Source organism: Phyllostomus discolor, chromosome 6, assembly GCF_004126475.2.
Source record: "Phyllostomus discolor isolate MPI-MPIP mPhyDis1 chromosome 6, mPhyDis1.pri.v3, whole genome shotgun sequence".
Taxonomy (NCBI): domain Eukaryota; kingdom Metazoa; phylum Chordata; class Mammalia; order Chiroptera; family Phyllostomidae; genus Phyllostomus; species Phyllostomus discolor.
Genome location: NC_040908.2, coordinates 128,045,880 through 128,060,385, shown reverse-complemented (window position 1 = coordinate 128,060,385; position 14,506 = coordinate 128,045,880). Strand labels below are relative to the sequence as shown.

The window sequence follows — 14,506 nt, the reverse complement described above, 5'->3', positions numbered from 1 at the left end:
GTGACTGACTGGCCAGGTCACATGCTACTGATGCATCAGAGAAGATAAGGACTGAGAGTTGACCTTTGGGATTTAGCAACATTAAGGTCATTGGTGATTCTGACAAGTGTTTTGGGAGAAGTGGCGGAGGGCAAAGTGGACTGGCCTGGGTTTGGGAGAGAAAGAAAGGAGAGGAATCAGAGACAGTGAGCCTCGGCAATTCTTTTGAGGAGTTTTGCTACAAAGAGGAGCAGAGATGTAGGATGGATGCTGGAAGGAGAAATGAGATAGAGAAACAGACTTTTTTTTTAGTCGGAGACATAACAGCATATTTGCATGTTGATGGAAAAGACCAGTAGAAAGAGAAAACTTCACCATCCAGAGAAGAAAGGGTAGAAGTACTGGAACAGGCCCTTGATTCGGTGACAGAAGATGGAGCCAGTGACAAAGCGGACATGCAGGGGGTTTATCTGAGGGAGACGGAACAGGGCGGATGGGCGCAGACGCTGGTGGGTGAGAGGATGTGGCTGCGAGTCTGTGGGAGTTCTCTTCTGATCGCTTCCGCACCGTCCGAGTGGTCATTGTTCTGACAGCAGCTATAGAAGGGCATTGCTCAGAGCCTTATAAAAATGAAAGAGAGTGAGAGAGAAAGGGAAATGATTAAACCATCCAATGCAATATATGTCCTTTACTCCCACAGAGGATTACCAGGAGCTCATTGAAGACATAGTTCGAGATGGCAGGCTCTATGCATCTGAGAACCATCAGGAAATACTTAAGGTAAGTATGTACTTAAGGTGGACCCACGGAGCTCCCCAAGCACCACTGGAGGAAGGTTGTCCTCTTGCTCCATATCGCCGCCCTTCAGAGGCTCTGGCCTGGTGGCGCAGTTGGTTGGAGCATCCTCCTGTAACTGAAAGATCAAGGGTTCTATTCTGGGTCAGGGCACATACCCAGGGGTTCGATTTTGCAATCCAGGCGCATGTGGTAGGCAACCATTCAATGTTTCTCTCTTACATTGATCTCTCTTTCTCTCTCTCCCTTTCTTCCCCTCTTTCTAAAAATCAGTAAGCATGTCCTCAGGTGAATATTAAAAAAATATTCAGGAGGTTGTCTTTAGTGTTGTCAAGAGAAGTTGTATTTCTTGATTTGGAAATGTGTGGCAGAGGAGCAGTGGGCAGCTTGTTTATTGTAAACACGAGCCAGCAGCAAACTGCATTTTCATGTTTATTCTCCAAGTAGTTGTGTTCATGTTTATTCTCCAAGTAGGTGGAGATCCTTGGCTCTTTTATCCTTCAAGGGTGAAATTCACCAATTTTTAGATACTTATAAGTAATTATCAATAACGCTAGCCATATCACTAACTCAGTAAGTATTCCCCAAAATTCCAACAATGTATCTCATCTAGTTTAGAAAAAGAAAGCAGGTTTTTCATATATTAAATTTTCCTTTATAATAGTAACACATGCTTTTTATAGATAATTAGGAAAAATAAAAACTGGAAAAAAGATAAAAATCAGAGGAAACCATTTTCACAAGTTGTTTTTCAGCTAATCAGCTTCACACTGGGTCATTATAGTTCCATTGGCAAAATGTTTAGATATTTTGGCCCAGTAATAAAAATTCTGTTCTTCTTAGGACAAGAAGCTGATCAAGGCGCTGTTTGATGTCCTGGCTCACCCCCAGAACTATTTCAAGTACACGGCCCAGGAGTCCCGGGAGATGTTTCCAAGATCCTTCATCCGACTGCTCCGTTCCAAAGTGTCCAGGTTTCTGAGGCCTTACAAATGAGTCTGCCTGCACACCGCTTGGACCGTGTCCGCCTGCGGGCCGGTGGGATGCAGCCGTCTGCTGCTGCCTCCAGCAGCAGTGACTGGTTAGAGTTCAACTTTTATAGATAATACAGATATTTTGGTAAATTGAACTTGGTTTTTCTTTCCCAGCATTGGGATGTGGACTGAGAACGACTTCCAGTCTCACCTGCGTCTCACTGCCAGGGGCAGATGTCTCGGATACATCAAGGGCTGGCTGAGCTGGACCTCAGTCAGCTCAGGTGAGACTCACCTGTCCTTCCTGGTTCTCACCCCTCCCCAAGTGAGCTGTGATGGGAAACAGGCCACAGAAGGGGCTGCCTTTTCTGCAACTTCAGCTTCCTCCAGCCCAGCCCTCCCTAAGGAAGCCCTCGGTGCCCAGGTGCAGGCTCTGACCGGGCAGAGGCGGAAAGGAGGGAGGGGGGGAGGCAGGGAGAGCCCGTCAGGCACCGTCCACACACTGGTGCCTGGGAGGACTCCGTTTCTCCACAGCCTTCTCCTTCAGCCTGTGTGGTCTGAGTTTGATCCCAGGAGCTTGAGTTCTAAGCATTGATCATTAAACAAACACTCAAAGCAGAAAGAATTAGAAATAAAAAGATAAGAACTAACAACTTCCTCAGACAATAGGCCTGTTGACACCTTCCTTGTGTCCAGCCTCCACCCTGTAGCAAACACACAGTGCAGGTCTTAGCACCAGCTGTGCCTTTACACACCCTGTGGGTCCAGTGCCAGGGCCTGGGGAGCTCAGGTCGGACATGATCTGCTTGGTGGATGAGAATCAGCCACCTTCATGAAAAGGAAATGTCATGCACTCTGAGTCAGCACTGCTGAGGCTCCTGTTTCCACAGTGGGCTTCTCGCTGGGGGCGTCCGTGGTCCAGGTGGGATGTGGTGCGGCCCAGCCGGCTATGTGTGCCTTCCTTCCCCACTCTCCAAGGTCAGGGACCGACTCTGTTCCATGGGCAAGAACAGCACCGCTGAGGGTGGTCTCACTGCTTAAAGGTCACATCACCGCCAGAGGCGGCTGCACAGTCTCGGCCTCTAAGTTTCTCAGTATCACCTCGCTTTCTGTCAGCACAGCATGCCCACAGTCATCTTCTCCCACAGGAACTTGAATTTTCAATAGCATTACATTTTTAAAAATTTAAACCCATAGGCAAAACTCCCCTTGCAGTAAATAAAAAAAGATTTCTATCAAACAAGTTTCCATTTCCCTAATGAACGGGCTGACTGCACACAGCCATAGTGTTTTATTATTTCATAAAAAACTAGCTGTACCTACACTTCTCTATACCAAAGTACTAAAAAATGATTAACAAATATTTTTGAAGAGAACGAAGACTACTTCATTATTGTTGAACTCACTTTTCACCTCAGTGATTTTTCAAAACATATTAATAACATTGATCTTTGAAAAATCATAAACTTTTCTTCTTTATTTGGATGCATCCTAAATACCCATTTCTAAATTCTTCTTCAAAAATTTGAACATCTTTACTTTTTAAAAAAAGTCATTAAAGAAAGCACTTGGGCCCTAACAGACATGGTTCAGTTAGCTGAGCATTGTCCTGTGAAGCGAAAGGTCCTGGTTCTTTTCCCGGTCAGGGCACACGCCTGGGTTGCGGGCTGGTCCCCAGTTGGGACGTGTGAGAGAGGCAACCCATCGATGTTTCTCTCCTTCTCCTTCCCTTTCCCTCTCTGTAAAAACAAATAAATAAAATCTTTAAAAAAGAAAGACAGAAAGAAAGCACCTGGAATTTGTAACACCAGAACTTTGCCTACATTTCCGAGTCTAACCATAAGATGAAAATTCAAATGGAATTTTCAGCTCAGGGCACTGACTCAGTGCCCTGAACACCGTGGAGGCGGGGCAAACTCAACTCGGCCATCCTTGTCCAAGCACGTTAGTAACTCAGTGCTCGTGACCGTGTGAATCTGTGTTGCTGGTTTCAGGGGAAGGCTGGGAATGGAAATATGCTGGGGGTTGGGAGGGCACCACGTGAACCTGGTCTCTGTGAAGCAGCCTCCAGGAGCAGGCCCATGTACCACAGTCTAGGAGGTGAGTGGTAAGAGATGAGGCCAGGGAGCGCACAGGGGCCAGAGCACGTAAGGCTTTAGAGTCCAGAATGAGGCATTAATTCTACTATGTTGTGAAGCTTTCAGGGGGATTTATGCAGAGGGATGGCATGTGGGATGATATCATTTATGTTCTTAAAAGATATGTCTGTATGAAGAAAAGATTTTAGAAAGCAGGCATGGAGGGAGAGAGCAGTTAACAAGCTATTGGTCATCTGGGTGGGAGATGAGGTTGTCTGGGCTACGGGGGTGGTAGTGAGGATGAGAAAAGAGAAGGATTCTGGACACGTTTCAGGGGAGAGTCAGCTGAACTTGCTGATGAGGACTGGATGGAAGGGGAAGGAAAAGACGGCAACCAAAGGTGACTCCCAGTTGCCTGAGCAAGTGATAGATGGAGACGGCGGTAGCAGGGAGCAGGTCTGGGACATCTGAAAGTTTTAAAACATATCTGCAAATTCTTTGATGCTCCTTCCACAGACATTTGGGGGTCTTTCCCCCTCCTCCTTCTGTCTGGGCTCTGTGACTACTGCTTGACCAATATTACATGGCAGAAGTAACATTTTACCAGTTTCCTCACCCAGGACTTAAGACACTGGCAATTTCCACTTCTTTTCCATGGGAAGCTCACACTGGGAACTCAGTCACCATGCCCTGAGGAGGCCACGGCAGCTTGTAGATAGCCTGTGGGGGAGGGACCATGGCCCACAGCCCATATCCCAGCTGAGCTCCCAGGTGACAGCTAGCAGGACTTGCCAGCCATGTGATGCACCATCTTGGGAATGGAATCTCCAGCCCCAAGCTGAGCTGTCACAGTTGATGCTTCATGGAGCAATCCCCGTTGAGCCAAAATTACAGACTTGTGAGCAAAATCTATGATTATCATCATTTGAAGTCACTAGGCTTGGGGGGTGACTCCTTCCCTTGAGGCATTGGGAAAAAAGAGAAGATTGACAGTTCAATGTTGGCCATTCCTAGTATGAGATGCCTATTCTGTGTCCAAATGGAAGTTCAAATAGGCAGCTGGTTCCCTGGAGCTCCAGAGAAGTCAGAGCCAGAATATGAATTTTAATGTCACAGAGTAAAGATACAAAACTGGCTGACATCTGGAAACGGCATATAGATGAAAGAACACCAGGGAGCTCTGAGTTCTGGGACTCCTTGTGTGGGCACAGGGACCGGGACTTGGAAGAGCTGCTCATTAACTAAACAGGAAGAGGTCACAGCTGAGTTTCACTTTCCCTCCCAGAGAGCTGATTCTGTGGGAGAACTGTGAGTGGGATCCGTGCAAGTCCTTCCTTCCAGCTGTGGATATTGTTCTTGAGCCATTTACTCAAGTGCTGCATCTATGGATGCAACAACATTGCCCTTGAGTTGCCTATGCTAATTAAAGAGTGTTTGCCTTTCCACACTAACAGATGATTTTCTTCACTGTGGAAAATTGCTTCCTCTGACTCATTCTCCTGCTGTTAAGTGTGTTGTCTGCAGGCACTCACTGTATTTAGGTTTGCAGGTGATTTTTAAATTGTCATGTAACTTGGGAAAGGCAGGCTGATGTACCACACAAAGCACAGACTCGCTTGCCCTCGGGCAGATCTTTGTGGGAAGATGCACCAGGGCTGTGGCCTGCTGCAAGCCTCTGGGGACCTCGGGGGCCCACGCCAGGCCCAGCTTCACTCTCCTGCTTAACCTGGAAAAGATGCCTCTTACTAGAGCTGTCAGCATCTCTACTTCCTGTCACATAGTAGGGTGGGTCCTGGGAGCCTTACCCAGTCTACATCACTCTTTGCCTGTATTTGGGACGCACAGTGCATTAGGTGAGGCTGGAGTGAAGCTGTTCCCCACCACATCAAGGGAGGCTTGTTAACTATGGCCTTCTCGCGCTATCTTGCTTTGAATGCAAGCTATCCTTCAAATCCAGACCCTGGGTGCAGCCAGTAGAGACCCATCCACAGGAAATGAGAAGCCTTGGTGAGCGTTCCTTTCTGGGACATCTTCTACTGTAAGGGTTCATAGTACCCTGCTTCCTTTTCTCCCTTCAGGGAGCCCAGGAGACCACCTTCAGGGGCCTAATGGCCCAGCAAGGCTGCTTCTGTGCTTGACAGCCACATAGATATAATTGCTCAGCAAGGATTACTTTCCAGATTACACAGTAGGGTTAAAATAAATTTAGAAAATGAAACCACTCTAATTCACAGGCAAGTTGTTCTAGCAGAATAAATGGGATACAAACTAAATCCACCTACTGTAAACAACGAAATAACTCAGCATTGCTTGGTTTTCAGAGTATGTTATTGGGGAATGCAGCCACATACCTTAGTAACTAATAATTCTTTGTTAATATGTTCATTCATTCATTCACGATATTTACTGAGGGCTTACTAAGTGCTCAGTATTATAGGAGCTAGTGATATTGTAATGAGCAAAATAAAATCTTTGCCTTTGTAAGTGTTTAGGTTTTAGCAGAGAGAGACAGAAAATAAACAAATAAACATATATTGTAAAATCAAGTGTGATATCTGTTACAAAGAAAATAAATAAGATTGTAAGGATAGAGGATGAGGAGGTAGTGAGGAGGAGTTGCTATTTTACATAGGGTGAGCTCATCATTAAAGGCATGAATCCAGGCCCCTCCTGGCGATTGGCTCCTCAAACCAAGCCTGGGAGCACTGGCTCTGGAAAGCTCTGCCAGCCACCCAGCAAGAACTTGACTTTTGGTCAGAGGGCCCCCTCCACCCCCATCAAAGATTTCCAAGATGGGACAGCCATTATGCAGTTTCTGGAACAGGCGCCACCTAGTGGTTGTAAATGTAATTAACCTGTGTTTCAGGCATCCCAGGGCCTTGGAGCTTGGAATTTAAATGCTCATAGTTCAAGGCAAAAATGTTACCAAGGGGGTGTTGGGGACCAGGGCTGTGGTTTCCCAACTGACTGATTGCATGCTATTTCATAGAGACCCTTGTAATGTATCTGTTTAGATCTTTTTCTTCCCTGTGCCTGAACTAATGATGAATGACCAGGTGGGAAGTCATTGAGTTAGGCCCTTTCAAACCATCAACAATATTCTGAATCATGTCCAAACACACACACACACACACACACCACTCCCCTCATTCATTCATCCATTCATTGTTATTGTTTAGGTACATGTTAGGCTGAAGATATATATATATATTTATGCCATAAATTATACATATATATGTATGCATGTATAATTTATGTTTATATTGCTGAGACAGAAGGAAGAGGAGTTGAAAGAATGAGGGGAAAATCACCCCAAATTTTAATCTCATGTGATGGTTCACTACATGTAGTTCTAAGAGCTATCATATCCCCCCGACTTGGACTGTCCCCTGATCCTATATTCTAAGCTAGGACTGAAGGACAACATTGAGGCACAGTTTGGAGTTTCCTGTCTTTTCCCTACACAGTGCAAGAAGCAGAAGTACAAACCTACCTCAAATCTAAGCTTGGTGCTGGCTTCGTCTTATACACATTTTGTGGTTGAAAATAAATTAACTTTTAATTAATTAAAAGTAACGAGCAGGAAATGGAACTGATGCCCCAGGGAAGACAGAGCCCAGCAATGTGTGACTGACGCAGCCACAGCCGGCAGAAGAGTGTGGTGATGAAGAGCATGAACTTGGGCTGTTTCCAGATCTCAGCTATTGTAAATAATGTTGCAATGAGCATACCACATGATCTCACTTATATGTGGAATCTAATGAACAAAATAAACTGACAAACAAAATAGAAACAGGCATGGATATGTGGAACAGACTGACAGATCTCAGAGGGGAGGGAGTTGGAAGACTGGATGAAAGGAGAAGGGATTAAGCAAAAAAAAAAAAATATATATATAAAACACAAAGACACAGATAACAGAGTGGTGATAGCCAGAGGGCAAGCGAGGTGGGGGGTAAGTAGAGGTAGGCAAAGGAGGGGAATAGGAATAAAAAGAGACTTTGTTTGGGGCGATGGGCACACCATGCAGTGTGCAGGTGATGTTTTATTAGTTGTATAATTGAAACCTATATGGTTTTACAAACCAGTGTCGCTCAATGAATTCAATTAAAAAACAAAAAAAGAGTGTCAGCTTGTGGTGAACCCTGGTCAGGCCAGCATGCTCAGCCCTCTGCAGCCCTGTGGGTAACTTACTGTGCGTGATGACGAACTGCTCATCATCACACGGTGTCAATTAAGGTGCATTTATATAATGCCTATCCATTGCATCAAACTGTGTACAATGCAGCAATATGGTAATGGTGGCAAAGCAAGAATATGTGCCTGGAACCTTGATGTCAGATCCAGGTGGTTTGGCTTGAGGAAGGCAGCTTGTAGCAGCCATATCAGATATGAAAACTGGAGTTTTGGGTGTTGTAGGCACAAGTATAAGAGGCTTGATAGCCCTGGCTGGTGTGACTCAGTGGATTGAGTGCCAGCCTGTGAACCAAAAGGTCACCTGTTATTGGGGCACATGCCTGGGTTGAGGGCCAGGTCCCCAGTAGGGGGTGCTTGAGAGGCAACCACACATTGATGTTTCTCTCCTCCTCTTTCTCCCTCCCTTCCCCTCTGTCTAAAAATAAATAAATAACATCTTTTAAAAAATATTTTATTTACTTTTAGAGAGAGGGGAAGGGCGGAAGAAAGGAAGGGGAGAGAAACATCAATGTGTGGTTGCCTCTCACATGGCGCCCACCGGGGACCTGGCCTGCAACCCAGGCCTATGCCCTGACTGGGAATTGAACTGGTGACCCCTTGGTTTGCAGCCCATGCTCAATTCACTGAGCCACACCAGCCAGGGCAAATAAATAAAATCTTTTTTTTAAAAGAGACTTGATAAACCTTCTCTCAGGGCTTCCAATGAGGAACCAAGGTGACTCAGGCACCATCACTCACCCAATATCCCCCTCCCAGCATTCTGAATATACTTTTCTAAGAATGCATTCTCTGTGTTGATCTTAGTGAAAGATTTAGCTAAGATTTATGTTTCATAATGCTCATTTTCTCCAAGGCTCCCATTATGTTCTCTGCAGTAGCTGGATTTATATCCCAGGCCTACCACTTAATAGCCATGTAATCTTGCACAAGTCACTTAACTTCTCTGTGCCTCAGTTACCACATATGGTTAGTACAGGTAATGATAGTACCTACTGGATAGGGTTATTGTGAGATTAAATGAGATCACACACATGAAAAACTCTTGGAACATTGCTCAGAATATAGAAAGGGCTCAATAAGTGTTAACTTTCTTTTTTTAAAAAAAAAATCTCACCTAGAGACGTACTTAATTGATTTTAGAGAGGAAGGGAGAAGGAGAGCAAGGGAGAGACACATTAATCAGTTGCTTCTCATACATGCCCCAAGTGGGGACTGAACCTGTAAGCCAGGCATGTGCCCTGACTGGGAATTGAACCCAGGACCTTTAGGTTTATGGAACGATGCTCCAACTGACTGAACCACCTGACCAGGGCAATAAATGTTTAACTATTATCATCATCATTATTTTCCACTTCTTGAGATGTTAAAAGGTAAATCGAAGATACTTTTTTTTTAAAAAAAAATGGGTTCACACTTTGCTTTTTTTTCCCCATTTCACTGAAACAGAAAGTCCTTCAGTTATAGGCTTTCTAGTGAGACGAGCTCTAGGAACTGAAGAATTAAATCTTAATGAAAAGCAAGCCACAATGCCTGATCTGGGTTCTCACAAGACTTTCTGAAAAGCCCTACTATCCTCCTGAGCTGGGAGGGTGAAACGCACTTTTCCAGTCTCCTAACCTGTTTTTCTCTGGTCAGGAACAGCACACACTCAGAGAGACCTGTCAATGCTTCATCATTCCTTATGTCCAACCCTTAGCCCCGGATGTGCGAAGACGGCGATACAACTTGCTGAGCTCAGACTCAGACACTCTCCAGAAATGCTCATCTCAGTTTTGACGTTTCCAGCATGACAGAGTCTAACTCCAGACTCCAGGGAGGTAGTACTCAGGGCTGCAAAGTGTTCTGAGAGACCTTCCATCTTTGGAGGTCTGTTTCTCGACAGAAGTGCCCTCTACTGGCCCCTGGAGGGCTTGTCTTTTCCAGGTTCTCTGCCTATCTTGGATTAGGGAAGAAAAGAGAAACATGGCACCCTATTTCTTGAGGGCTCACTTTGTGCCAGGCCTTCTGCTTTATGTGTTATCTTATGTAAACCACACAGAGTCCTGCCCCGATGGGTAAAGCAGGGCTCAGAGAGCTGCAGGAACTTGGCCAAAGTGCTACAGCAAACAAGGGGCAGAGCCGGATTCAAAGCCAAGCACAGACAACCCTCCTTCTACCAGACAGTCTTGCCTCAGATCCTGAGGTGTTTTCCCTCCTTTCTCTCCTTTTTGCTGTCTGATTTGAGGTCACAGCCTGTCTTCATCCCAGGAAGTGAAACACAATCACTGCTGAAAGGAACGGATCCAAAAGACACGCCAACTTTGGAAAGCACCAGTGGGGCTGCCATCAGCCCTGTTTTATGAGGCTGGTGATGTTGGGAATCACTCTGAAGGAAGAAGACAGAAATATCTCTTGTCTTTGCTTTAACCTGCCAAAGTCGGCACAGTTTTCAGGGCTGGGGGCCAAGTTGTGGGCACCCACACAGCCAGAAATCCTCACACACATATGGCAGCTGCAGCAGACAGCTGTTTGAAGAATCTTCCTGCCAGAAGGAGGTGGGGGTGGTGAAGGCACCTGAGGAGCAAAGGGGACTCTGCAGCTACAAGGATGGGGGTGGTGAATGAAGTGGGATCCAGGAAGCAGCCCTACCTCCAGGTGTGCCCAAGGGCAAAGTCAGAGCAAAATATGCATGAGGGGGAAAGGGAGGGGGGTGCAACCTCCTTGGCCATCCCTGCTTTCTTGCTTTCTCCTCTGCTCTTATTTATTTTTCCAGCTTCCCAGCTCTGGCACACATTCTGTACCCCATTTTCAAAGGCCTCCCTGCTAGCTGAAGACCCAAAGGAGGGTTGCTGGGAGAATACATTGTACACTTGAAGCCGCTGATAGCCATGAGACAGGAAGAGCCTGCCTACTGTGGCATCAGCTCAGAGCAGAAACAGTGATAATGTCACTTGAGCCCTTCAATTCAGTCATGCCTGAAACCCCTGTACTTTTTAAATAAGGGACCCAAAACTTTGCATTTTGGCTTACAAAATTTTCAACTGGGCTTCTGTCACTTACAATAAAAAACAACACAACATTCTAAAACAGCACCAGCATGTCTAGTACAATTTTCAAGGACAGATCCTCTACAACAGCCCAGGAAGGATGCAGAGAACTTTAGCACAAAGCCACTTGACAGAGTAAACTCAGATTCTAGAGACACCAGGCATGGACCAAGCTGGCTAGCCCCTGCCTCAGGAGGCCTTGGCTCCAAGGGGCAGGTGTGGGGGGAATGTGTGTAAAAGATGCTCCGGTTTAACTTACATTTCCTGCAGCTCTGTAGGGAGGCTTGGAGGAGGCATAAACCAGGGCCTATTCTGAGGCTCGGCAACCTACAGGTTTTCCTGAAGCTGTCCCAAGCAATGATGGTAGCCACCTTATGTAGAACTTTTCCTATGTGCCATGATGTGCTGTGTGTATTATTTCATTTAATCCTCACAGCAGCCATGAGAGGTCGATATGTTACTGGCATCATTTTTCAGATGAGGAATTAAAACTCACAGTGATGAAGCAGCTTACTGATCCTATAGATAGTAAGTGGCAGAACAGGAATTGAACTCTAGTGTATTAGACTCCAAAACCTGTGGTTTTAACACTAATATTATACTTCCTCCAAGATGGGTCAATGAGGGTAGGAGAGCTTGGCTGTATGGAGAATTAATAACTATCTTTTCTGTTGGTACAGCCTTCCAAAGTTTACAAAGCCCAGATTTATATGCAATCTCACTGCACCCATTTTACGGATATGGAAACTCAGGCATAGAGGTCGGAAGCGACTTGTTCAAAGTCATTTGGGCCAACTGGATAAACTGCCCAAGGTGATGCTCCTCATATGGAGTGTGCGGTCTGCAGAAACTCATAGTGTATATGGGTAGTGGGTGGGGTTGGCCTCCCACACTGACCCATGCTTAAGGGCAGTGATGGGATCAGTCTGGCTAAGGAAGATCTCTGACAGATGAGGGGACTAGCCAGTGTTATGGCCACATATCCAATTGCAGGACACAAATCCCAAGACAGCAAAGAGCTCTGCACTCACACAAAGATTCCCAGCTCCAGCCAAGGCCCTATTTATTTTTCAGCAACACTTGATATGGACAAATTCCAGTTCGACCAGAGAGATTCAGCTTCCTGGGGTTCCCAGGGGGGCTCTCACAATGAAAGCGGCCCCTTTCTTCCATTGGACCATCCTCAGCAAAAAAGGCTGCAAGACTGACCTGAGCCGCCTGAGGAGCAAGGAGTTGGAATCTGCCTGCCTGGCTTCCTCCCTGAGGAGAGTAGCTGTCCCAGCCCGAGCCCCTGGGGCCCTCACTGTTGGGCCTGTCCTGAGGCTTTGCCGAGCTCAGAGGCACCTGTCTGCGAGAGACAAGGCAAGGCTGTCTTTCTCTGTTCCCTGGGTGACGCTCACCTGGAGGAGTGACCAGGCAGGGATCCAGGTGACAGGATAGAAGGGGCCAGGGCAGTCACTGTTGTTCACTGCTGAAAGTGTGCCAGGGGACTGGAAGGTAAGCTGCATTCCCACCCCCTCCTCACCTTCCCCTTCAGGAGATACTGCTGTCTGTGTAGATTTTTTTTTTTGCAGGGGGCAGGGGCAGTGAGGGGTATTCCTTGAGGCCAAGTGAACAGCCTTCTGGATTTATTTTCCCACAAGCTCTCTGTGAGCTCTGAATCTAGGACAAGCGTTGAAGGCAGGAACGGAGGAGAAAAAGCAGGTTCATGAAGTCAAACCAAGCCCTTCCAGGTCTGGAAGGTCCAGCACAGGTTCTGGGGGAGCAGATAGTAGGTCCTAGGTTTAAAGGCCCATTTCTACCACTTGCTTTCCTTGGGCAAGACCTTAACTCTTGCCATACTTAGTATTTACTGAGAGCCTCCCACATGCTTTGGATTCAAAGGTAAAGAGGGGAAAAAGATTTAGTCGCCTTCTTGGAACTTACAATTAGTGAGGGAGATGGAGATAAACATTAATCAGATAACCAATAACAGTCTCCCACCACCACCACTGTCACCAAAAAAAAAGTGAAATGTCGGGGAAAGATGCATAGAACATGGTTAGAGAGAATGCAGCCTCTCTGTAAGATTATAGAAGACTTTCCTAAAGAAATAGTATGCAGCTGAGGTTTGGGAAAGCCAATAATGAAGCTGAGGGCTGTTTGCGTACTGAACAGAGTCAGAGGGGCATTCCATGCGTAGGAACAGGATATTCAAAGGTAGAATATTTGGCAAAAGGGAGAATGGCTCCTCTAAGGAACTGGAAGAGGGCTCATGAGGCTGAAGTACAGGGTGGAGAAGCAGGTGGGAGCAGACAGTGCAATAATGTGGGTCTTTATCTTTAGAGCAATAGGAAGCCTCCTGAGGTAGTTAAGCAGGGAGGTGAGATGATCACACTTGCAGTTTGAAAACATTACTCTGGCAGTAGCCAATAAAGAATTGGAAGGGAACCAAAATTCAGGAGGCCAGTTAAAAGGTCTCAGGTGTTGGCCCGTAAAATGGGGACAATGATAACACTACTTCATAAGCTGTTGCCAAGATTCCACAAGCTACTACATTTTTAGTATTTCAATACCTGGCACATGGTAAACTTTTCAGTAAATGCCATTATTGTTACTTGTATTGTTAGTTTCTACAAAAAGCAGATCTTTCTGCTTCATGCTGTTCCAGTGAGATGGGCTGGGAGAGGGAAGTGGTTGTTCCTAGGATGGAAATGCAGTTTGCACCAGTCACAACGTTGCGGCCAGAACCCAGGATGCCCGAAAGGCCCTGTTAGAATGGCTTGAGAGTATGAATCACGAAGAAAACCAATTGATCCTGGAAACATGCTGGAGAGATGGTAAGCCCTAGTGTTGGCTGAGAAACGTGCTTTTCTGCCAGGTGTTCCAAAGAGCAGGTGTGAGGCTCGCACTCGTGTGCAGTCGCGCCTCTCCTCAGCTCCCGGCTGACCTGCAGGTTTCCGCCCCGCCTGGCTTCCCGGCCAGAGGGTGCTAGGAGGAGGGAGGGTCCCTGGAAGGCCAGCTCCAACCCGTCCGCAGGAGCTACCCCCTCCCCAGTCACGTGGCCTGGTGGGTGGGGACCGACCTGAAGTTAGAGAAACCAAGTTCTGAGTGCGCGGCGCGCGTACTCCCGAGCCCGGGCTGTGGGCGCTGGGGGCGTCGGAACGAGGGGCGGAGGTGGCAATTTGCGAAGCCGAGTGTCGGCGCGGGCGGCGGGACTCGGGGCATGGCCCAGCTGTCGGTGATCCCGGGGTCGGCCACTGCGTGGACTGGTGAGGGGGAATCCGGGGGCGGCAGCGGCTAGGGCCTGAGAGGCTGCTCCGGCATTGGGCACCACACCCCCTCCTGGTCTAGCAGACGCGGACACCCACAACGGAAAGGGCAATCGGGTAAAGAGACCAAGGTGGACACTTGGGGCTTGGGGTCAGTCCCACCAGCTTCACTTCTCGGGGCTGGCTCTTACCCCAAGACTGGGTGA

The 14,506-nt window shown here is 47.0% G+C and overlaps 1 protein-coding gene across 3 annotated transcripts in view; it reads left to right on the top strand.

The window, feature by feature from the left end:
* The window catches only part of SCUBE2 (signal peptide, CUB domain and EGF like domain containing 2), a 71,612-nt gene extending 68,321 nt beyond the window's left edge, over nucleotides 1–3,291 (top strand). For all 3 annotated transcript variants that reach the window (XM_036028995.1, XM_028517568.2, XM_036028996.1), the window contains 2 exons: nucleotides 680–759; nucleotides 1,618–3,291. In XM_036028995.1, coding sequence (XP_035884888.1) covers nucleotides 680–759; nucleotides 1,618–1,770 — 233 coding nt within the window. In that variant the 3' untranslated portion in view covers nucleotides 1,771–3,291. The remainder of the gene's footprint in view (nucleotides 1–679; nucleotides 760–1,617) is intronic.
* The last annotated feature ends 11,215 nt before the right edge of the window (nucleotides 3,292–14,506 follow it).